The 24,290-nt window shown below is 40.5% G+C and overlaps 1 protein-coding gene across 1 annotated transcript; it reads right to left on the bottom strand.

Annotated features, from left to right (window-relative positions):
• Positions 1-3,744: 3,744 nt before the first annotated feature.
• Positions 3,745-24,215, bottom strand: LOC124135219 (ABC-type oligopeptide transporter ABCB9-like). The gene is made up of 13 exons (XM_046500478.2): positions 24,164-24,215; positions 20,891-21,550; positions 19,423-19,537; positions 17,973-18,103; positions 16,893-16,988; positions 16,073-16,182; positions 14,171-14,368; positions 11,244-11,372; positions 9,004-9,192; positions 8,443-8,616; positions 7,667-7,856; positions 6,926-7,032; positions 3,745-6,489 (listed from the first exon to the last, which is right to left on the bottom strand). The coding sequence occupies exons 2-13, from the start codon at positions 21,528-21,530 to the stop codon at positions 6,139-6,141; spliced, it is 2,430 nt and encodes an 809-aa protein (XP_046356434.1). The 5' UTR covers positions 21,531-21,550; positions 24,164-24,215; the 3' UTR covers positions 3,745-6,138.
• Positions 24,216-24,290: the final 75 nt, after the last annotated feature.

Below are 24,290 nucleotides of genomic sequence, written 5' to 3' on the forward strand. Positions count from 1 at the left end.
ACTATAGTGAAGTGAAAGAATCAGGTGTGCTTTAACTTCTCTTCAGTAGTATATTTTGGAGAAACACTTGTATACAAGAAACCAATCCAAAGAGATATCAAGCTGCCACTGAATATTTTAACACTATGTTGTCTTGTTTATGTACATTTGGAGAAAAATAATCCCAAAACATCAAGAAAACTTAAAAACTCATAACCCATACTTCCAATTAATGTTTTGTGACAAATATACATACACATATGAACTCTGAGAAAGTGTCAAAATGAGATTATGATCGATGGCAGCAGTCAGGCATATTTGTTGTGGAGATACAAGAAATGGCATTAGGCCACAATTTTTTTGTTTGTTTTACGAGCCCGCCCCCCTTACTCAAGAGCAGCCGATCCAGGAAAAAAATAAATATAAATATAATTATTTTTCTAACATCTACATCACTATCAGTGATTCAAGAGGCCACCTGCAGTTTTAACTCCACGGCAGACTGAATGAATGAATGAATGAATGAAGAAATAAAAAATAGCTATTTACTTTTATTTCAACCGACCTTGTGTGGAAAAGCTGGAATAAATCTGTGAAACATAAAATTAAAAAAGTGTGGCATTGGGGTGCAGTGTTAGAAATACCCATAAACACAATCTCATTAAAATCAGACCTCAGTTTTCGCTTCCGCTAAACAAAGATCTGAGGACATCCCATTAGGGGTCACGTCAGAACGACCTTTCATCCAACCAACCAGAGCATCGCTTACCAGATTATGAAAGTGACAGTCGGAATGTGATTTCTAACCATGCAACCTCCAAAACTTTAACTCCGAACGATAGTTACGGGTTTAAGGACTGAATCCTTACAATCTAGACCATCTATTAGCCATTCCAGAATGTTCTTTTGTTCAGGTTTCAAATTTGTAATCGAGAATTTGTCAAAATATGTTTCGAAGCCAATTTGGTATTAGTGCCGAAAAAGCACGAGAAAGCTGCCTTCTGATTGGTCATTCCATTGTACGGTCAAAGTTCGCGCAAGGTTGGTCTAACGTGACCCGTAATGGGATGTCCTCAGATCTTTGTTTAGCAGTAGCGAGAACTAAGATCTGATTTCAATGAGATTGCCATAAACATGGTGGGAGAATTATAAATGCTGGGAGGGGGTCAATGCCCGTCACCTCATGTAACAAACAACTGCAGTGATTTAGACTTTTATTGTTGGTTGAACAATGTACACACACCCTTATCACAGACAGGCTACTCTCCCTGTACATACAAACATTCAGATCTACTGACTGACGGAGTAAAGTTTACATCTTGCACACATTTCCGTTTAAATGGTAAAACATATATAAACAACATTTAATAGATTAAGATCTTCAAAAGTAGAGTTTCGATTGGCTGGTTATTTTTAGATCTATGTGGTTTCACAAAAACTGAGCAGTAGGTTACCATAGCGATGTTCCATGAAGATGTGAACACCAAGTACCTGGTGACCTTGTTTTAAACGAAGTTGTTAGCAGCCAAGAAATTAATTACAAAATGTACATACATAAACATTGCAAAAACATTACTACCATATTCAACGTAATAAGCACCCAGGGCGCTCTCAAAATTAGAAATAGGGGGCTCTTATTAGAATATTATTTTGGTGGAAAAAAGAGAGTTGAAAGATAAATTTTGTGGTTTATGCTGACACACTGGAATGTTTATATGCGACAGATAAACTTTTCCAGAATTTAATTGCCCATAATAAAGAATGCATATAACACAAGAGTGCGTATTATACGCGAATAAATAAGTCTTGTGTACATTGATCAATCAGAAGGAGTGCTAATTGGGATTGTTCACTAGCCAATATATCAGCAAATATCGCCGTGGGCACTTATTACGTCGAATACAGTATTATCACATTATAATATACTACTCCACTTTTGATAGGGATGTTTTCATCTTTCCATGAGACCCGTGGAGATCCGGGGTAGAATAGGTCTTAAGAAACCCATGCTTGCTGTAAAAGGTGACTATGCTTGTCGTAAGAGGCGACTAACTGGACCCGGTGGTCAGACTCGCTGACTTGATTTATTCATGTAATCGTATCCCAATTGCATGGATTGATGCTCATGATATCAATAACTGTATTGTCTGGTCCAGACTTGATTATTTACAGAATGCAATCATATAGCTGGAATATCATAGTGGCCTTAAAGGAAAATCAAACAAATCAAAATCTTTCCATGATAAACAAAAATGATTCTCATGATATGTCAAGTGTATATTTAAATCCAATTTTTTATTTCATTATCTCTTACAAAAGTTGAGTAGTATACACTTTTCTAACAAATAACAAGATAGCACAAACTGCCATCAGTGTAGAAAATAAACAGTTTTTTTATTCGGGATAGTTGTATAGTTGAGACAAGCTAAATCTGGTAAAAATGCTGATATAATAAGTAGGAAGACTGACTGAGTGAGTTGGGTTTGAGTGAGTGAGTGAGTACACCGCTTTTAGCAATATTCCAGCAATATCACGGCGGGGGACACCAGAAATGGGCTTCACACATTGTACCCATGTCGGGAATCGAACCTGGGTCTTCGGCGTGACGAGCGAACGCTTTAACCACTAGGCTACCCGACCGCCCCGAGTTGGGTTTGACCATGGGGGGAGGGGAGACACCAGAAATGGGCTTCACCTTGAGTGTAAGAAGAACTCAGATGTGCTCAGAGAAAAATGCTGGTTGCCTCTGACACACAATGTTCAGCAAAAATAATTCTGCCGGACTAAGTTGATTTCAAGACCACTTTGAACAGTAATTAAGTTGTATCACTGACGGGTTAATATGGTAGGAAACCCCGAAAGCCCAAAATGATAGAAGTTGATGATGATTACATTTTAATGAAACTTACAAATATGAGTACAGTACAATGATCACAAACAAGGCAAATGTGTCAGCTATGATCTGTAGATCCTGGTACATTAAAGGGACACCACTCTGCACAACAATTGCAGCAGCTTAGACCACTGGGACTCCTGTGACCCCAGAATGGACAATGAACACATGATGGTAACCAAATGATGAACATATATGATAAATCTCATAAATCCTGTAGAGCTTTACATGTGGAGATAAAGTGGGTTATTTTCTTTGGCAAGCTGATATTAAAGAGGTACTGACCTCAGGCAAATTGGCTGTCCTGGCCAAATTCTTTGAAGGCTTTCAAATATTTATTTGCTAACCTGGCTTACCACTTAATTTGCCCTGGCATCCAATTTAAGAATTTGTGAGTCATATCAGTGTTTGGTTTGTTTCATGTTGTTTAACACCGCACTCAGCAATATTCCAGCTATACGGCGGTGATCTGTAAATAAATAAAATCAGATCTTAGTTCTCACTACTGCTAAACAAAAATCTGAGGACACCCTAATACGGGTCACGTCAGACCGACCTTTTGCAAACTTTGACCGACCATTGGAATGACTGACAAGAAGTTGACATTAGCCAATCAGAAAGCAGCTTTCTCTTGCTTTAAGGCACTAATGTCTAATTGGCGACTACACTTCGAAACAGATTTTGACAAATTCTCAATTAAAAAATTGAAACCTGAACAAAAGAACATTCTGGGATGGCTAATAGATGGTCTAGATTGTATGGATTCAGTCGTAAAGCCCGTAACTATCGTTCGGTAAAAAAAACCCGTGTTAAAGTTTTCGAGGCTTCATGATCAGGAATCACATTCCGACTGTCACTTTCATGATCTGGTAAGCGACGCTCTGATTGGCCGGATGAAAGGTCGTTCTGACGTGACCCCTAATGGGATGTCCTCAGATCTTTGTTTAGCAGTAGTGAGAACTAAGATCTGATTTTATTTATTTCATATCCAATAACAATATAGCCATACTTTCCAAATATCATGACACACATATTCTTCATGTGGGACAAGGCTCACAAACACACCTTAACAACATAACGTTACTTTCCAAATATCATGACACACATATTCTTCATGTGAGACAAGGCTCACAAACACACCCTAACAACATGGCGTTACTTCCCAAATATCATGACACACATATTCTTCATGTGAGACAAGGCTCACAAACACACCCTAACAACATGGCGTTACTTCCCAAATATCATGACACACATATTCTTCATGTGAGACAACATGTTTCATGTTGTTTAACACCGCACTCAGCAATATTGTGAAACATCTTAACAACATAACGTTACTTTCCAAATATCATGACACACATATTCTTCATGTGAGACAAGGTTCACAAACTCACCTTAACAACATAACGTTACTTTCCAAATATCATGACACACATATTCTTCATGTGAGACAAGGCTTACAAACACATCTTAACAACACGACGTTACTTTCCAAATATCATGACACACATATTCTTTATGTGAGACAAGGCTTACAAACACATCTTAACAACACGACGTTACTTTCCAAATATCATGACACACATATTCTTTATGTGAGACAAGGCTTACAAACACATCTTAACAACACGACGTTACTTTCCAAATATCATGACACACATATTCTTCATGTGAGACAACATGTTTCATGTTGTTTAACACCGCACTCAGCAATATTGTGACACATCTTAACAACATAACGTTACTTTCCAAATATCATGACACACATATTCTTCATGTGAGACAAGGTTCACAAACACACCCTAACAACATAACGTTACTTTCCAAATATCATGACACACATATTCTTCATGTGAGACAACATGTTTCATGTTGTTTAACACCGCACTCAGCAATATTGTGACACATCTTAACAACATAACGTTACTTTCCAAATATCATGACACACATATTCTTCATGTGAGACAAGGCTCACAAACACATCGCAGGATGTTACACATAATATCAATCACTGGACTGTCTGGTCCAGATTGATTATCTACAAGCTGCACTGATACAGATGGAATATACCTGAGAACACTGTTAAATATCAAACACAATAGCGACAGTTATAGTGTATCTCTATATCGACAAGGGTGTATCATCAGTTGTATATCTACAAAAGTCTTTATCTACAATCACCATAGCAACACCTGGCACCAGGCAGCATACAACTCTGGGGCTGAATATGTAATACAGAAAATTATAACTTCAGGGTCTTACACGGCACAGAACTGTGCATCCAGAACACACAAATGTATATAATGGATGCATCAACAAAAAATATCCCGAGGAAGTAATATTAATTGTACCCATTTTTTGACAAGGAATATAAAGGTCCTGTAATCAAATAATTATCAAATCTTACAGTACAGTACACTACACCATTTTATTACCGTATATGACCACGTATAAGCCGAATTTTGAGTATCAGAAAAACAATTCTGTATAAAGGGGTCGGCTTATCCACGGGATACACTTTCATGATACTATTTTTCAGATTGTGATCTGTCAGAAACATCGCCTGAATGACGGTCCGATTGATTACAACTTCCCAAAAGTTTGGAAGTTGCCACGACTTTACAGAACCGTTACAATTTATTACTGGGATCCCCTGGGCCCCTACCTGTGAAGGTCAAGGTAAAACCCTGAAGCTGTAACATTCCCTGAACAGTAGCTTATAACTATCATGTACTCATGATGCATATGTAGGTAAACTGAAAGACAATGGCAATTCTGAGAACCAGGAGTTTAAAATCATTTGGAACCTCCACAGAATCCACAGTGAGAGTCAATACCGGGACACTTCATGGATAGAGTGAGTGAGTGAGTATGGTTTTGCGCTGCTTTTAGCAATATTCCAGCAATATCACGGCAGGGGACACCAGAAATGGTTTCATGGATGGATACATGGGCAGATGGCATCTGGATTTCAAGTTGTTGCCACAAAAAGTTCATAATCTCTCACTCACTCTGATTGCAAGGAGGTTTGAATAAAACAAATAACTCTCCACTTCTGAATGGGTCGTGTGGTCCTGAGTAGGTCCTGTGATCCCATATTTCTTAAACCTGGCTATAATTCCACAAGGTTAACTTGAACCTTCTGTATCCAAAACGACCTTGAGCTCATCTGCATCCTCTTCACTGATTCCTGAAGCTCTTCACAGGTCCTTTGAGATCCGAACTCAACTAGTAAAACTGGCGTCTGCTACACAGGTCAAGGGTCAGAGAGTTGAGCCAACATGGAAGGAGGCTCGGGGAGGGGTGCTGCTACACGATCGGAAGTCCGGGGACACTGACCCTGCATGGACAGACACGTGCGACGTCATAGTTCGTGGAGGGGAATGATAATGAGTATCATTTTTAGAAGACATCTCATCAAAACCAAGCATCTGTCTCTTGACGAGGTTGGCGTACATGCCTCTATTGGCGAGTAGCTCCATGTGAGTTCCTTGTTCCACGATGGCACCCTTGTTGATGACGACGATACGGTGAGCTCGCTCAACTGTGCTGAGCCGGTGAGCTATGATCAACACAGTCCGGCCTTTCACGTTACTGTACAGGGCTTGCTGGACCTGGAGGAAAGAAGGACAAACACTTCAACCAGAAACATACAGAGATAAATAAATTACAAGTCATTCCATGGTAAGAGTGAGTGAGTGAGTGAGTGAGTGAGTGAGTGAGTCTGTCAGTGAGTGAGTGAGTGAGTTGTGTTTAACGCCGCTTTTAACAGTATTCCAGTTATATCGCGGCGTGTCAGCTTAATGTGGGAGGAAAGCCCGAAGTGACGCAGATCTCAGGCGTTTACCACTTCGGTGATACCCACGAGCACAGGTATGGTGCTGACAAACATAATCAACAAAGCATTAGAAAAATCAAGACTGCCCATAACCATATCATAATGAGTATGAACACTGAGAGTTCAACATAGGATTGTGATGCAGACACTGAAATGTTACACTTTATCAAATGTCAGCCTTTTTCTCCCCAACACAGCAACTCATCACTAACCACATGTTCTGACTCCGAGTCCAGAGCACTCGTCGCCTCGTCCAACAGTAGGACCACCGGGTTCCGGATCAGCGCCCGCGCAATAGCAATCCTCTGCTTCTGTCCCCCTGCACATTAAACATGGTTGAAAAACTCTATTCAGATTTATCCATCAAAGCAAGAACGATTGAACTCTAAGATTTGTATCAAAACGTTTTGTTTGCGTAAGCAGGTTGTGCCGCTAAAACAGGGGAGGTAATTCAGATAAAGGGTTATCTGACAGTTATTTCCCCTGTTTGAACATCTATCCTCAGAATGTGTACCCCATGACTAGACCTTATCGGCAGAATTTGATTGTTTAAGAGAAGTGGAATCATGTATGATAAATATCTGGTAGTTATTCACCTTGCCCAAACATTGCATCTGCAATAGTCTACTTAAAATGTGTTTGCTATGTGCAAACCTTTTGGGCAAATTATAACCCTCCAGTTCCTGCACAATTCAAAACACCTGAAACATTCATTCTAACTCTTCTAACTATAGAATGTGCATAATATTGTTAACTTTGTGTGACTTCTCCAAGACGAAGTGTGTAGCATCATGGTCTAACATCTTTTGGTATCACACAACCGTGGACCGAACCCCTGACCTTCAGCTCTCTGGCAAGAAGCTCTACCACCAGACCATGAAGGCGGTCCACTACCCTTAGAATGCATACCATACAACTGTTTTATGTAGCTTCATCGGAGTGACTTCCCCTACCTGAGAGTTGTGTCCCCTTCTCTCCAGTCTGTGTATCATATTTGTCCGACATTTCAATAATGAACTGGTGAGCATTGGCCATGATGGCGGCCTGCTCGACCTCCTGATTCGTGCAATCGTCCAAACCATACCCGATGTTCTCCCGGATACTCCGAGCATACAGCACCGGTTCCTGGCCCACCAGGGATACCTACAGCATCAAACAGTGACAAACAGCTTTAATAAGAGTTACTCCCCCTTCCTGAGAGGTGAGTCCCCTTTTCGCCAAACTGTGTATCATATCATATCTAAATTGTAGATATCACTGCAATGAAACTGCATCATAATGCTTTGCGGACCATTGTGATGTCATTGGTTACCATGACATCACAGTCAAATGACATCACTAATGGCTCTGCTAATGAAGCTGTTAGCAGTACTTTTTACACTTAAGACACTGCTTATTACTGTCTACAAACAAAAAAGTTGGAAGAAGGATGTTGGATAATAAATAAAATCTTACCTGAGTGTCTTTTGATATCAAATATATCAACACTCGTTGATAAAAGTGGAAAAAAACCTCGGCAAGCCTCAGAGTTTTTCCACTTTAAACAACTCGTGTTAATATATTTGATATCAAAAGACACACGGGTGAGACTCTCTATTTCTCTGTTACTTTAGAGCTCCTCATGATAGGTTTTCAACTTGGAACTCGGCCAAAAAGTACTTCATAGGGGACCTCGGACTTGGAACTGTGTTGAGAACATAGAGACAGTAAAATATATTGTGTCCCTCACCTTTCTGTGCAGGTACTTGTGGTCATACTGGTGTATCGGCACGTCGTCCAGCAGGACGTCCCCAGTAACTGTCTCGTAGAAGTGTTCCAGTAGGTTGACACAGGAGCTCTTGCCGCCTCCACTTGGACCAACCAGTGCCACCACCTCCCCTGGACGCACACTGAACGACACATTCTAGACCCCAAAACATAATATAGTACAGAATTAACCTATCAGCACCAGTCAAACAAACATTATGACTGACCAATCAGAAAGTGGAAGATGACACTGAATCATCCATTTCGTCCAAACTTTTAAAAAATGTCTGACTTTTAAGAAAGTTATAGGTGCTGAGGTTAAATTGAAGGTAATGTAATTTTGGAGATTTAAAAGATATAAAATAAAATTATTTTTTGCCCAGAAAAAAGTTTGGGTAGAAAATGCTAATTGTTTTAGTCATTATTCCAAAGCACATATATTATGAATAGAAGGAGTAACAAAAATACCAGCCCCTACACCCGGAATATAAAATCATTATTCCCTTACTTGCCTTCATCAGTACACAAAGACAGCGCCACCTACCTTCAACACCAGAGAGTCAGGGCGGGATGGGTAGGAGAAGCTGACATTCCGGAACTCTAGATGACCTTCCATCTTGTCTGGCGCGTAGCTTCCTGTGTTTGTGATCACTGGTTTCCTGTCCATGTACTCGAACACTTTCTCAGAGGCCCCGATAGCCTGCATCAGGCCAGTATACACGGAACCAATACTCTAGAACAGACATCACATGTGGGACATTTCATTAGGTGATATCATTCGGTAGTTTGTAACTTTGATTATGCTAAAAATACAAGAAACAAAGAAATTACAGTAATGCTCAGCACTAACTGCTTTCCCCTCTAGACACTGAACCAACTCTACCTGGAAGAGGACTTACCTTATCTTAGCGCTAAGATGATCATAACTCCCATACTTTAACATAGGCTTACGATAGTCTTAGCGCTAAGATCGCTTTGTGCAAGTGGGCCCTGCTCTTTTTTGTTATGTGGAAATTATTGTAGATTTATTTGTAGTGAGCAATGGCAGCAGATGATTGGTAAAGACACGCTGGTAATATGTCTGGTAATGTCATGGTCATATTTAACAGGAAATTAGAATTACCTCCCTTGGTTATTGACACACCAAGCTCCTTCCCAGCACGTGACACCTTCGTTACGCTCTCAGTAACATCGCTGCTACCAGAATAGGCGCAGCCATTACAAGAATATTGAAATACCTGTTATGCCCTCTAACCGCAAATGTATTAATGTTTATACTCTTGTTTATATCTTTGGGTATGCCATCAAAGTGAATTTTGATAAAGTTTATGACTGAACATATTTCCCGGATAAATTTATCTTTTTGTTTGTTTAATCAGATTGGTTCGAGAGAGCAGGCAACAGTAAATCAACCAACTCCCACCTTACATTCTTACTATGTCAATTACATGATACTGTAAATCGTGAAATTAATGCGACTCAATATGAATGCGACACCCCCCTCCTCTCAAGCATCAGTGGATTTATATCTAAACAAATTGTATTCTGTCAGGTTTACAGGAGAATCCTCACCATCCAATCTTACATTAATCCAATCACACACCAAATACCACAGCTTATTAGCGCTGAGTAGAGTACTTCCGCTAAAACAATACATGCGCGCTGGCTAGTGTTGGCCTTTGACACAGTCGCATGTTGCATGGGTGGCGTCTGTCTGGACTTGCAAGTGTGATCAGTGATGACATAAGTGAGTAAAACTCTTGTCTTGACCCCAGCAGTGACAATTGACAGGATATAATTAGTGTTTGAATGACATTGTTCATATATTTGTTACAAGTGCTGCTCAATAAACAGTGATGTGGAATACATAGTTGTTTGTTTTCAGCGTATGTCTAAGTTGGTATTTCTGCTATCCAAAATGTCTTATTGTTGATATAAATGCGATATTTAATAATGCGAGCAAAGACCACTCGCATTTTATCGCATTTAATTCACACTCCCGATAGTATGGAGAGCTCCGTGAATAGGCTATCGCTGGGAGGAGCTTGTTGACAAACAAGGGGAAGCTTGATGGTTTGAGAAGTTTCGTGATAGGATACTTTCTAGAAGCCTGGCTGTGCCAAGAGTGACACATGGATGATTCAAGGCCTTTTTGACCTGACTTGCATCTTACCTACTTGCAAAGTTCAGATTGGTTACCTTTCTTACAACACTGAATTCCTGCCAGCTTTATTCTGGATGAAACAATTGAGACAGGCCTGTTTCAAGGCATTCAACAGAGTGAGTGAGTGAGTTGGGTTTAACACCGCTTTTAACAGTATTCCAGTTATATCACGGTGTGTCAGACATTTACCACTTCGGGGAAACCCATGAGCACGGGTATGGTGCTGACAAACCTAGAAACATAATCGGGCCGAACCAGGATTCGAACCCACAATCATAGGTTTCTGGCTTGCCCAAGGGACACAACTCTGCACAGCGAATAGCGGTGCCTTAGACGACTGGGCCACCCTTCCCCCCATTCAACAGAGACAGCAATAATAGACATTCATGAGTGCTCTGATATATATACTCTAGGGTCATTACTTATTGCGGCTGCCTCTTACTTGACCTACTGTATTGCCTATTTTCATTGTAAACCTAAAACTGTGTGTTTGATTATCATTTACTGATTGCACATTGATCTTGTATGGTTGTTTACTGATTTCACAATTCGCACTGATTTGTGGTTAACCTTTGCATTTCAATTTGGAAGTCACCTCGTAACACTAATTCACTACTCACCTCCAGACACTGGCCCAGCTCTATCTGGTACAGGATGAAAGACACAAGGTTGCCACCACTGATCAAGTTGGCTATCACAAGATGGCCGCCATAGTACAGCACCCCGACAGTGAGAGCCAGCTCAAACAACTGGGGAGGAAACAGCAGACAGATTCTTTACATGCTGCCAAACATCTACCATCCTATTCATACATATACTGTATTCATTGCATAAGGCTAAAAGAAAAGATATTCTTGGTTCTCAGGCAACGCCGCATCATTTCAAAGTTAATTTCGTTAATATTTCCATTTTCAAAACAAATAAAAATCCTTAACTATTCCACGTCTTTAACACACAACCCTGGCAGTGAAGTGCTATATTACTTTTAAACAACACGAAACAATACAGCGTGGAGTTACTTCCCTTTACAAGCACACTGATGCACTTCGCATCACAATAGTTGTGTGCTTGTATTGCCCTGCAAATTTGGTCAATGAAAAATATATACTGTATTCGACATAATAAGCGCCCAGGGCGCTCTCAAAATTAGAAATAGGGGGCTCTTATTAGAATATTATTTTGGTGAAAAAAAAAAGAAAGTTGAAAGATAAATTTCGTGGTTTATACTGACAGCCTGAAATGTTTATATACGAGAGGTACCTTTTTCCAGAATTTAATGTCCCATAGTTAAGGGTGCATATAACACACGAGTGCATATTATACACGAGTAAATAAGTGTTGTGTACATTGATCAATCGGAAGGGGTGCTAATTGGTATTGTTCACTAGGCAATATATTAGCAAATATCGCCGTGGACGCTTATTACGTCGAATACGGTATGGATTCTTAATAAAACATCACTAGATATGATGATTTACAAATTCAATCGTATTTATGTACTGTGTACAATGTTTCATAGGCAGAGAATATGGTTACATGTGTATTTGTCTTGAAAATTAAGCCAGAAATAGTAACCAGCTTCATGTCATGGCCAATATCACAACTGAAAAGAAAATTGAAAATTGATAGGAAGGCCAAAAAGTTTGCATCTCTAACAACTAATGTTCATTTCAAGGCACATTCACAGTGAGTTGAGGTGATCTGCCAAACAGATCATACACGATTTCGCCGAAATTGAAGGAAATCTTGCAGAAAAGTAATATAATGGATTACAACGTAAGTCAAGAGTGAGTGAGTGAGTGAGTGAGTGAGTGAGTGAGTGAGTGAGTGAGTGAGTGAGTGAGTGAGTGAGTGAGTGAGTATGGTTTTACTCCGCTTTTAGCAATATTCCAGCAATATCACGGCGGGGGACACCAGAAATGGGCTTCACATATTGTACCCATGTCGGGAATCTAAACCCGGGTCTTCAGCGTGACGAGCGAACGAGTTAACCATTAGGCTACCCGACCGCCCCCCGCAAGTCCAGATACACAATGAACACTTTTATAGCCAGATGTGTAATAATAGGAGTAACTTGCGTGATTCAGAACAGACATGCTTCCTCTGGTGTTATGTGCTCATGATAACGTTTTTTTGCATTGTGAAATAGAATCAAGCTCATTGTATGCGAGTATTATGCATTTGCCGGTAGTTCGACGATAGTCAAATACTGTATTCCAGTATTTTACTCATCAAGGAATACATTTATGTAGGGAGGCCACTTCTTTGGTTGATTGTACACAACTGTCTATTTGGTAACATACTAGTTAAAAAACAAATGGCCGCCAGCCCACACTATATTTTCAAAAGCCAATGCCTGAGGAACAATTCTTTAAAAAAATTTAAGCCCATGCACCACCCCAAACTGTTAATTTTCTCAGTAAATGCATAAACAATGATGTCTTACACATTATGAATTGCAGCTAATAATTAAATTAAATCACAACTATTGACAAACTCTTTGAAATACAGACACTGCTTTAGTTCGCAAGCGGGTATGATTGAGGACACTAGTTGAAAATTGATTGAGTGATTGAATTAATGTGTCGGCTTGGTTTAACACTGCTTGAACAGTATTTCAGTTATATCCCGGCGTGTCAGCATGATGTAGAAAGATCAAGTAATGCAAGTCCCAGATGTTCACCATTTTGGTCAAACCCAAGAAAACAGGTATGATGCACATGATGCAAACCTAATTCGAACCCAAGATTAGACGTTTCTGGCACACCTTAGGAACACACCTCAGAAAATTGCCCCCCAAATATTTCCCAGCCTGACATAGGTACACAGGCCATACAAAACAAATGTCATCAAAACAAGCACCTGCAAGACACAATGGACTTCCCTGATAGTTCCCTGTCACATCGTCTGGATTAACAATGGGCAAGATAAGGGCATTTTACAAACACAGGGTCAACAAAATTTAAGAAATGCCTAAAATACACAGAAATCATTACGGGTCCATATGAAAAAGAATTTGACTTCATATCAACACCTGTATCAAATTCACAGGTACTGCTTTTTCCTAAATAATCCACTTTCCCTCCAAAATTACATACCGGTACAAGTTTAGGGGATAAAAGTACATTATTTGCCAGCTATATATATCTGATAGTTTTCAAACCAATATCTCAAAGACCTTTAAATGGCATTTACAACGGGCCAAAAAGGATCCGTATCCTTTCTCAATTCACAAATGCTGGGACTTCCGGGGTCAGATGGCATTCTACTGTATCCCCAGCATCTTGTTGACCCGTGAAGATCCAGGGTAGAACCCATGCTTTCCGTAAAAGGCGACTATACTTGTCGTAAGAGGCCACTAATGGGATCAGGTGGTCAGGCTCGCTGATTTGGTTAATGCATGTCATTGTATCCCAGTTGCGTGAATCAATGCTCATGATGTCAATCACTGGATTATCTGGTCAAGACTCAATTATTTACAGCCTGCCATCATATAGCTGGAATATTGCTGAATGCGGCATAAAACAACAAACAAAAATCTTGTTACCTGGTTGGACCACAGGTAGCCCGCATACACTATAGCCTCCTTCTTGTACAGCTTGTAGGTGTCCCCCAGTGACACCTTATATCTTGACACCTCGCTCCGTTCGTTGGCGAAACTGCGGACCGTCCTCAGTGACGAACAGGCCTCCTCTGCTATCTCGTTGGCCTTAGCCAGGCTGTCTTGGACCTGCTTCGCCAGCACCTGGTGGGGAGGAAAACCAGGGTGTCCAGATTAACATCAGGTGTCGAGAGTAATATTAGGTGTCATGATTAACACTAGGTGTCGAGAGTAACATGTGGTGTCAGATTAACATTAGGTGTCAAGAGTAATATTAGGTGTCATGATAAACTTAAGGTGTTGAGATTAATATTAGGTGTCATTATATACTTTAGGTGTCTTGATTGACATTAGGTGTCTTGATTAACATTAGGTGTCTTGATTAACATTAGGTGTCTTGATTAACATTAGGTGTCTTGATTGACATTAGGTGTCAAGATTTACATTAGGTGTCAAGATTAACATTAGGTGTCTTGATTTACATTAGGTGTCTTGATTAACATTAGGTGTCAAGATTTACATTAGGTGTCTTGATTAACATTAGGTGTCTTGATTAACATTAGGTGTCTTGATTGACATTAGGTGTCTTGAATGACATTAGGTGTCTTAACTGACATTAGGTGTCAAGATTTACATTAGGTGTCAAGATTAACATTAGGTGTCTTGATTTACATTAGGTGTCTTGATTAACATAAGGTGTCAAGATTTACATTAGGTGTCTTGATTTACATTAGGTGTCTTGATTAACATTAGGTGTCTTGATTTACATTAGGTGTCTTGATTAACATAAGGTGTCTAGATTATCATTAGGCGTCTTGATTAACATAAGGTGTCTAGATTATCATTAGGTGTCTTGATTAACATAAGGTGTCTAGATTATCATTAGGCGTCTTGATTAACATAAGGTGTCTAGATTATCATTAGGTGTCTTGATTAACATAAGGTGTCTAGATTATCATTAGGCGTCTTGATTAACATAAGGTGTCTATATTATCATTAGGCGTCTTGATTAACATAGGTGTCTAGATTAACATAGGTGTCTAGATTATCATTAGGTGTCTAGATTATCATTAGGCGTCTTGATTAACATAGGTGTCTAGATTAACATAGGTGTAGTGACTTACATTAGGTGGGGGTGCACTTCATGCTATCCACTACTGTTACAATAACACAACAGATTAATTTTGTATTCTACTGGTCATTGGGTGCATTGTTACCCTGAAAACATCTTTGTTTCTCTCTTTGTTGTTATTTCATCTTTTGGCTGTGCATCGTGTGTGATAAGTGTAGTAAGTGATGACGTATGTTGGGAACACCCCTGATACGTGGCGAACCATATACATAGTTCAGTCCCATAATTCACCAGCAAATATGTCACTGCTCAAGTGTAATCAAGCTAGGACTAATAGAAATCTGGATACCATGGATAGGCCTACTCTAAGTTTTGAAAAAAGTATAATATGAATATAAATGTATAAATGAAAATATGTTATGTTTTGATTATGTATTAGTATCAAGGTAACACTTTTTTTCATTGTTTGGTTAATGGATTTGTGAGATGGGTACCAAAAGCCACAAAAATAACAACACTCCAACAAAATCAACTATTAAGTTCTTAAATAATAATTTATCAAACGATTTAAAAAATAATTGATCAAATACATTGTATGTTGTTTCTTGTTTCTTTTTTTTGCGATTGACCGAACACTAAGCTAAAAGTTCTTATCTCCTGACACCGTAAGCTATATCTTATTTATTTGCCTAGAATTTGCAAATGACAAAGAAAGCTGCAAAACAGGACATTAAATTGGCCTGGTAGCAGTAGGGACACCCTGTAATGTTGCCTACCTCATAGTAGTCACCGTAGACTTGAGCAACGCCGATGACGATGGGGAGACCAATAAAGGTGACAAGGCTCATCCTCCAGGACAGCTTGATCATGAAGAACACTGTCCCACCTGTCATGGAAACAGTTACCATGGATACACACATAGTTGTCAGGAGTAATCGCCTGTTACCCATGTTTTGGGCTCATGAGGGGGTGGTTGAGTGGTTGAGTAAGTGGTTGAGCAAGTGGTTGAGTGAGTGGTTGAGTGAGTGGTTGAGTGGTTGAGTGAGTGGTTGAGTAAATGGTTGAGTAAGTGGTTGAGTAAGTGGTTGAGTGAGTCGAGAGTGAGTGAATGAGTTTAACCATTGTTAAACGGTGTAGAGACACAGCAGCCTTCCTGCACGCCTGTTGCTATGGCACTGGATAATCTGTTCTGTTACCATGGTTACACAGTATAGAGACACAGCAACCTTCCTGCACACCTGTTGCTATGGCACTGGATAATCAGTTCTGTTACCATGGTTATACAGTATAGAGACTTGCAGCCACCCTGCACGCCCGTTGCTATGGCACTGGATAATCTGTTCTGTTACCATGGTTATACAGTATGGAGACTTGCAGCCTCCCTGCACACCCGTTGTTATGGCACATGACAATCAGTGGGTGGATTTAGTCGAGTCGAGTCGAGTGGGTGGGTGGGTGGGTGGGTGGGTGGGTGGGTGATTTAGTCAGGTCGAGTCGAGTCGAGTGAGCCCTTTGGTGTGCCTGGTCCCTCACTCACTATAGACATATGCTATCTTCATGAATCAGTGATACATCAGTTTTAAACTAGAGGCTTACATGCTGTGATGAGGCTCCTGAGAAAGATGTTAACGTTGAGTGTGATGGCATCACTTGTGGTCGTCGTGTCCGATGTCAGCCTTGATGTGATGTCACCTAAAACATCAGTTCCATACATTAATAAAAATACACAACTCTTAACATATTGTATGAGTGAGTAAGCTGGCTTTTACAGCATCCAGCATTTTTAAAAGGGAGGGGTCCAATATATCAAAATTCTCTCTCAGATAATTTTACTGCCTACAACACTACATTTGGTTTTCAAAATGTGTGGACTCCCTGGACTTCCCCAACTGGATCCGCCTATGATGTCAGCTTATGTGGGAGGAAATAATGTCAGTTGGTTACCACTTTGGTGAAACCTAAATCTCATTAACATCAGATCTTAGTTCTCGCTACCGCTACAGGACATCCCATTACGGGTCATGTAAAAACAACATTTCCGTGAACTTCTACCGACCAATGAAGTGACTAACAAGAAGTGGGCATTAGCCAATCAGAAAGCAGGCCTCAGATCTTTGTTTAGCTGTAGCGAAATCTGATATTAATGAGATTGGTGACACCAACCAGCACATTACAGTAGATCCCGACAGGTGAGTGTATGTCATGTGACACAGTGACAGACCAGGTTGTATTACTTGACAGCGCCTCACCTGTCCTGACAGTGTCGAAGAAGCCCACCTCCTGCGTCATAATGGAAACCTACGAGCACCTTACGGTAGATCCCGACAGGTGAGTGTATGTCATGTGACACAGTGACAGACCATTAGTTCCCAGGTTGTATTACTTGACAGCGCCTCACCTGTCTTGGCAGTGTCAGAGAAGCCGACCTCCTTTGTCATGATGGAAACCTATGAGCACATTACGGTAGCTCCCGACAGGTGAGTGTATGTCATGTGACACAGTGACAGACTAGGTTGTATTACTTGACGGCGCCTCACCTGTCTTGGCAGTGTCAGAGAAGCCGACCTCCTTTGTCATGATGGAAACCTATGAGCACATTACGGTAGCTCCCGACAGGTGAGTGTATGTCATGTGACACAGTGACAGACTAGGTTGTATTACTTGACGGCGCCTCACCTGTCCTGACAGTGTCGAAGAAACCGACCTCCTGCGTCATGATGGAGGAGAACAGAATGTTCCTGATGCGGATGTTGAGTCTCTGCAGCGCCAGGAACAGACAGCCTCCCCTCACACCCGTTGCTATGGCACTGAAGAAAAAGTTGTGTCACCATGATTACTAGCATTAGAAATTGGCACTAGACCTGTAGTCCTTGCCAAACTGCCCAATATTTCGGGTATCACAAGGACTAGCAGAAATTTGCCTTTTTTAAGGGTTTAATTTGCTGTATGGTATCATTATAAAGACTAGTGGACTGAAAATGTTAGTTTCTAGCTCATTACACAGTATAGAAACACTGCAGCCTTCATGCACACCCGTTGCTAAGGCACAGAATAATCAGTTCTGTTACCATGGTGACACAGTATAGAGACACACTGCAGCCTCCCTGCACACCTGTTGCTATGACACAGAATAATCAGTTCTGTTACCATGGTGACACAGTATGGAGACACTGCGGCCTCCCTGCACACCTGTTGCTCTGACACAGAATAATCAGTTTCGTTACCATGGTGACACAGTATAGAGATACACTTCAGCCTCCCAGCACACCTGTTGCTATGGCACTTGATAATCAGTTATGTTACCATGGTTACACAATATAGAGATTCACTGCAGCCTCCCTGCACACCTGTTGCTATGACACAGAATAATCAGTTTTGTTACCATGGTTACACAGTATTGAGACACACCGCAGCCTCCCTGCACACCTGTTGCTATGACACAGAATAATCAGTTCTGTTACCATGGTTACACAGTATTGAGACACACCGCAGCCTCCCTGCACACCTGTTGCTATTGCCCTTGAGAATCGGTTCCATTACTATGGTTATACAGTATAGAAATACTGCAGCCTTCCTGCACACCCGTTGCTATAGGCTGAAATGGTTGCTACCATGGTTATACATTCTACAGACACTGTTGCTTCCTTGCTAACTAATTTATGTTACTTAGAAATCAGTATACTAAACTGTTTACCTGATCTATTTAAATAACATTATTAATGTAACCTTATGCTAATTAATTGCTGTTTACAATAAATGTGGTTTACAATAAATTACCTATCAGTCTATTTGTTTTAATTGAGGTGAATAATGTTTATTTGTTTGTTTGTTTGTTTGTTTGTTGTTTAAGGCCACACTCAGCAATATTCCAGCTATATGACGGCGGTCTGTAAAATAATCGAGTCTGGACCAGACAATCCAGTGATTGACATCATGAGCATCGATCCACGCAATTGGGATACGATGGCATGCATCAACCAAGTCAGCAGCCTGACCACCCGATCCCGTTAGTTGCCTTTTACGACAAGCATAGTCACCTTTTACGGTAAGCATGGGTTGCTGAAGACCTATTCTACCCCGGAATCTTCACGGGTCAAGTAAATAATGACTATTCTTATTAACTTACCTGCCGACTGAAATTAAGGCCATGATGATGATGGCATGGGTGAACTTTTCCCGAGACTTCTCGATGGCGATTCCATCAATCACAAGACCCGTGTAGTATGGAATGAAGACATTCGCTGGAATATATACATCAGTAGTACACAACCCTGTATGACCATTCACAATTAGGAACAAGAACATAGTAGCAGCCCCATCCCACTACTTCCTGAATGCCCCCAAACTTTGTCACCAGAAACCTGCATCATCAACCATTTTCACTTTCCCAAATCGGTTGACAGTTTACCTCACCAATATCTATCTCTATTTATCTTTGATCCCTAATGTTGTTTAGTGCACTACAACATGGTCCTACCTTAATAACAAGTCAAAACACAGTGAAACTATGAAACAGAAAAAGTCAAAACACAGTGAAACTCTAAAACAGAAAACTCCATGCCTCTAGTCACCTTAATAGGTGAGGGGGAATGGGGTTCAACGCAACATCCAAGATTATTGCATTTATAAAGCTCTGTGTGTGTGTGTGTGTGTGTGTGTGTGTGTGCGTGTGCGTGCGTGTGTGTGTGTGCGCGCGTGTATGTAAGGCGACTAATGGGAGTGTGTGTGTGTGTGTGTGTGTGTGTGTGTGTGTGTGTGTGTGTGTGTGTGTGTGTGTGTGTATGTGCGTGCGTGCGTGCGTGCGTGCGTGCGTGTGTGTGTGTGTGTTCGTGCGTGCGTGCGCGCGTGTATGTAAGGCGACTAATGGGAGTGTGTGTGTGTGTGTGTGTGTGTGTGTGTGTGTGTGTGTGTGTGTGTGTGTGTGTGTGTGTGTGTGTGTGTGTGTGTGTGTGTGTGTGTGTAATATTGCTGAGTGAGGCGTTAAACAAGAAATAAACAATAAAATGAAGGATACCAGGTAAGAACTCTCTAACATCTGTCATAAGTGGTTGAGCAGCCAACTGTGGCAGCAGCGATGCCTTACAGAGGCATACCACCTCAATAATACAATGTTATTATGAAAAGAATTCATCAACACAAGCAGATCCTGTAAACAAATGTTAAATCATCAAATGGACTAAAAGCTACAACACTATATTTTGTCTGAAAAATGATAATAACAATGAAATGCTTTTATCAGTCAGACCAGCCCAAATTTTGTTCCTGTATTTTCCAGATTTTAAAAATAATAATAAAAATGAAACTGAAATAAAAACATAGCTGAATTGGGTAGTTACCTCAAAACACAATAAAAGCAGAGACCGTTGAACCTGGTCAAGTTTATTCGGTCCTCTATCCACAAAATTTGGCCTCATAAAACCATAACACAACATAAAAAACATTCATTTCTGCCTATTTTTAAAAGTATTTTCGTTCTTCCATCCAACCAATTTATTCGAAAGAATTTGTAATACAAGAACAAAAAATTGGTCAGGCCTAAATCGAATTTGAACTCTGGCTTAGTTTTTTGGATGAATAAATAACCCAGTTCTCACCTACGGCAGCTAAGATGAGAAATGTGAACCCTGTGCATAACAGGAGCCAATCAGGTCGCATGTAGGAAAACAACCGAAATACTTTTTTTCTGGTTAATTTAACATTTTTCTCTTTGTCCTCTTCCTTTGAATCATCCTTATCTTTAGTCTTTGAGTCATTAATCAATGGCTCTCTCTCTTCATCGTCCCCAAGCAAGTTTGGTTTATCACAGACTTTTGTTTGACACAGAATACGCCATTGTATATAAAACAAGATGGCCGCCACAAAGGCCCAGGCCAGCATGCCCCACATCCAGGGGTTGTGCAGGTTGCTGCTGCTGTCCGCGAGGGTGAGGAGTCGGATGACAGTCCACATACACATCGCTATACACAGCCCTGCGATGTATTTACTGACATATTTACTGCGGGACACTGAAGGGGACGGATTTCGTATTATTGCGGTGACCAGTCCCAGAATGAACGAAACACGGATTAGGGTCAGTGCCCAGAGATCGAACAGGGAACGGCTGATGTTGTACTCATAAGTCTCAACTAGGAAGTGATAGCGAAAGTCTGTTCCGTGGGAAAAGATGACGGTTGTGATGGCAAGGTCGGACAGAGACAGGAATGCACAGATTGGAACAGATATACGTCTCCTCATGGCTGGCGTTGGAAATGAAGCTGAAATGTAAAATGATTGAGAAATTCAGGATGAAATGATATAGCAAGGTCACGATATGATAGTATCACAATACATAGGTCACAATACAATACATATCACGAAATGCATATTTACGTCAAATCTCATGGAAAATATTTCAGAGCAGGTTCACTATGAAAAGCATGTTCGTAGGGGATATTTTTAGTAATGAACTTGAAACGCTAAATTACAACACATTCTGCGATATTTGACAAAAAAAACTCTGGGGGTCATGAAAGGAGGAGTAAGTAATTCATTTTAGTATGTATATCGTCTTGTTTAGATACAGAAAAAAATGTGTCTGGAACTGTATCATGGCATGAAAACTTACGATGCACCAGTGTGAGTTTGGGAACACAGTTCCGATAGTTTTCAATCTCATTAAAATCAGACCTTAGTTCTCGCTACCGCTAAACAAAGATCTGTAGACATCCCATTAGGGGTCACGTCAGAACGACCTTTCATCCGACCAATCAGAGCGTCGCTTACCAGATCATGAAAGTGACAGTCGGAATGTGATTTCTAATCATACAACCTCGAAAAGTTTAACACGGGGTTTTCCGAACGATAGTTACGGGTTTAACGACTGAATCCATACAATCTAGACCATCTGTTAGCGATTCCAGAATGTTCTTTTGTTCAGGTTTCAAATTTGTAATCGAGAATTTGTCCAAATATGTTTCGAAGCGTAGTCACAATTTGAAATTAGTGCCGTAAAGCACAAGAAAGCTGCCTTCTGATTGGTCATTCCATTGGTCAGTCAAAGTTCGCGCAAGGTCGGTCTGACGTGACCCATAATGGGATGTCCTCAGATCTTTGTTTAGCGGTAGCAAGAACTAAGATCTGATTTTAATGAGATTGGATAGTTTTGTGAGTAGTTTTCTCTAAATCTAACCGGACATGAGTGTAGGTCTCCTCTGTCCTGTCTGCAAGTAACTTTGATCACTTTGATCTTAAAACCATGTATATTTTGACTTTAATAATCTAGTAGGGAGAAGTATCAAGAAAAGAAATGCTGACGAGGCCGTAAGTTAATTAGGTACAGTGTTCCCTCGTTGCTGCGCTCTTCAATAAAGCGCCAGCTCGGTTATAGAGAGTAGTAAAGCATGGCCCCCATCTCAGAAAACATTATCAGCTGATCACTAATTGCTTTGTTAATCGACCGCCTCCGTGGTCTTGTGGTAGAGCGTCCGCCCGGAGAGCGGAAGGTCCAGGGTTCGATCCCGGGCCGCGTCATACAAAAAGACGTTAAAAGATTATACTTGTTGTTACCCTGTCTGGCGCTTGGCATTAAGGGGCTAAAACAAGGACTGGTCGGCTCGGAGTCAGTATACTGTGTCTGAGTGGGGTATTCATGTTAAACTGCGGCATGGTATCTCAGTGAGCTAGCACTATAAATCGGCATCAGTCCGGACTAGTACAAGCAGCCACACACACACATACACGTGCATGCACGTCGCTATATAAGTGCAATAATCTTGGACGCGACGTTAAACCCAATTTCACCTCACCACCTCACCTTTGTTAATCAACTAAGCCCTTCACATTTTCGACAGTTGGGTTCTGGGCACTAATGAGCGAAACTTGGCTTTTTGATAATCCGGTACTGAACATAACAATGTAACAATTTCACCATTAGATAGTTGGGTCCTACCATATAAAAGATTTTCGACACTTCGGCCATGAATTATTGTCAGTATACTGCTGAGTTACTATGTCAGGCTTTGAAATTCACGCTAGTCCACTAGCCTGAGACTACTAAATTAAAAATACAAAAACAAATAGATTTGGGAAGGCTAGCTCAATATTTTAAAAGTTTGGCATGAAATTGTTTGGGTCAGTCAGTGAAAAAGTGAGAAAAAGAAGAAGTTTTTGTTAATATTGTCTATATAAGGAAGAAAAATACATGGATGTCAACTTCTTTATTATGAGGAACACAATGTTTTGGAGTATATGCTTACTCCTTCATCAGGTGAATGAATGCCATGAGGCAGAGAGACATCTATGTACATGTAGCACTAATTAGCACTGATAGGTGAAATAATGGACATAGCAAAGGGCAAATTGAAGCCAGCTAGGTGACAGCCCCCCTGCAAAAATCAAAGCAACAAGCGTAGAGTCAACAAAGTCATCTATATCCCCTGCCCATTTTAACACGTTATTGTCCCAAACCAGGTAACTGACCCTAGTTCAGTATGCACCTGGTAGACATGCAAAGTTTTGTAAGAAAGTATTTAACGTTTTTTTAATTACGCTCCGGCAACCAACACCACCCTAAGTCCAACTTGTTGCCATGGAAACGTAAAAAATAAAACATTTCTAAAATTCCAAAATAGCAATAGAGACCAGTTTAGTCTGATAGACATGCAAAGTTTCGTAGAGAAATATTTAGAGGTTTCTGAGTTATGCACCAGAAAGGATTTCGGGACGCACACACGACGCACAGATGGATTGAACCCATTTCAATATCCCCTGCGAACTTTGTTGGGGTGGGGGATAAAAAGTCCCAAGCATAGCCCTGAAACATTGTTACAAACAATAAAGAAGTCTCAGTGTCACGACTTTATGGTATAAATTGCTTGAAAAAGACTTACGTGGTAGCAGGCCCACTTTGTAAGAATCAGTGATATTAACAGCATGTCCAGGTATGACTGTCAACGTCACTACAGGAAAATGCTTTCAGATTATTGATTACTCTTAAATCACTAGTTCCTTGTCAAG

Source organism: Haliotis rufescens, unplaced genomic scaffold, assembly GCF_023055435.1.
Source record: "Haliotis rufescens isolate VD_foot unplaced genomic scaffold, xgHalRufe1.0.p SCAF_15, whole genome shotgun sequence".
NCBI classification, from domain to species: Eukaryota; Metazoa; Mollusca; class Gastropoda; order Lepetellida; family Haliotidae; genus Haliotis; species Haliotis rufescens.